Source organism: Trypanosoma conorhini, assembly GCF_003719485.1.
Source record: "Trypanosoma conorhini strain 025E chromosome Unknown Tco_14.4_contig_01106, whole genome shotgun sequence".
In the NCBI taxonomy this organism is placed as follows: domain Eukaryota; phylum Euglenozoa; class Kinetoplastea; order Trypanosomatida; family Trypanosomatidae; genus Trypanosoma; species Trypanosoma conorhini.
Genome location: NW_021705172.1, coordinates 1 through 1,307, shown reverse-complemented (window position 1 = coordinate 1,307; position 1,307 = coordinate 1). Strand labels below are relative to the sequence as shown.

The window sequence follows — 1,307 nt, the reverse complement described above, 5'->3', positions numbered from 1 at the left end:
GGGGTTTTCGTTTTTTTTTTTTCGTATTTTCCTTTTTTAATTTGTTTTCTGAAACCTGTGGTAGGGAGCGTACGTCCAGATGAGGCTAACGAAGAGAGCAGGGTAGTTGTCCCTTTGCCCTGGTTTTCGTATGTGCCACCTGATGGCTTTCCAATGCGGCCTCGCCGGAGGGCGGCGCGGGTGCAGTTGCGTGGGTGCTGCCACCGCATTGCGCCGCCCGCGTTCATTTGGGCTTATATGTGTGTAGGATGAAACTCTTCTTCCGTGGCCTGGCAGGTTGGGCGCGCATTGAGCCAAGCTGTGATCTATCATCGTTCGGACTTTCTCCTTGCATGAATAGGAGGGACAACGGCCTCGTCCAGGCGCACATTTGACGGCCTTGTTGCCAAATTTCCTCTTGCCGTCGTATTTCTATTTGGTTTCCTGCCTCACCCCGACGCACGTGCCTCCTGATGAGAAATTATTTGTCATTTCCCCCTTTAATGGGTGGGAGAAAGCGAGCATCCGGAGGTGGTGGTGTTTTTTTTTTTTCTTCTTTTCTTCTTGAGGGGGGCGAGGGAGGGGAGGAGGGGGCTCGTTGTCCGCTGAGCAGGTTTTTCTTCTTCTTCTTGGGTCACCCCCTTTGCGCACTTACGTGCGTATCAGCCCTCTGCTTCGTACACGCGCGTGTGGGTGAGGGAATTTTGTGGTGCGTTAACGTTAGTGAAGGAAGGAGCATGGAGCAGGTGCGGCGCCGTGTTGTCCCCCCGCACTTCTGCCTTTCTGCTGTTCACTTTGCGCGCCCCCGTCCGCGACGCCCTTCTCTTCCTTTCTCTCTCTCTCTATCGTTTTTTTTCTTTGTTTTTTTTTCTCCCTTTTCCTTTTTTCCTCTCCTGCGCCGCACGCAGTGTCAAGGACTTCCGCATGGCCAGCATCAAGTGTGGAAGCCGTCGCAAGGCCCGCCGCGCCCACTTTCAGGCGCCGAGCCATGTGCGCCGCATCCTCATGAGCGCCCCGCTCTCGAAGGAGCTCCGCGCCAAGTACAACGTGCGTGCCATGCCCGTCCACAAGGACGACGAGGTGCGTGTGAAGCGCGGCGCGTACAAGGGCCGCGAGGGCAAGATCACGGCGTGCTACCGCCTCCGTTGGGTAATTCACATCGACAAGGTCAACCGGGAGAAGGCGAACGGGACCACCGTTCCCGTCGGCGTGCACCCCTCCAACGTGGAGATCACGAAGCTGAAGCTGAACCACAACCGCAAGGCCATCCTTGAGCGCAAGGACCGCAGCACCAAGAGCGACAAGGGCAAGGGCAAGGTGACCGCCGC

The 1,307-nt window shown here is 56.8% G+C and overlaps 1 protein-coding gene across 1 annotated transcript; it reads left to right on the top strand.

The window, feature by feature from the left end:
* Nucleotides 1-903: 903 nt before the first annotated feature.
* On the top strand, nt 904-1,305 carry Tco025E_09418 (60S ribosomal protein L26; the record flags this gene model as incomplete). The annotated part of the gene is made up of 1 exon (XM_029376237.1): nt 904-1,305. A coding segment is annotated over one exon (402 nt), but the record flags the coding sequence as incomplete, so codon positions are not given.
* Nucleotides 1,306-1,307: the final 2 nt, after the last annotated feature.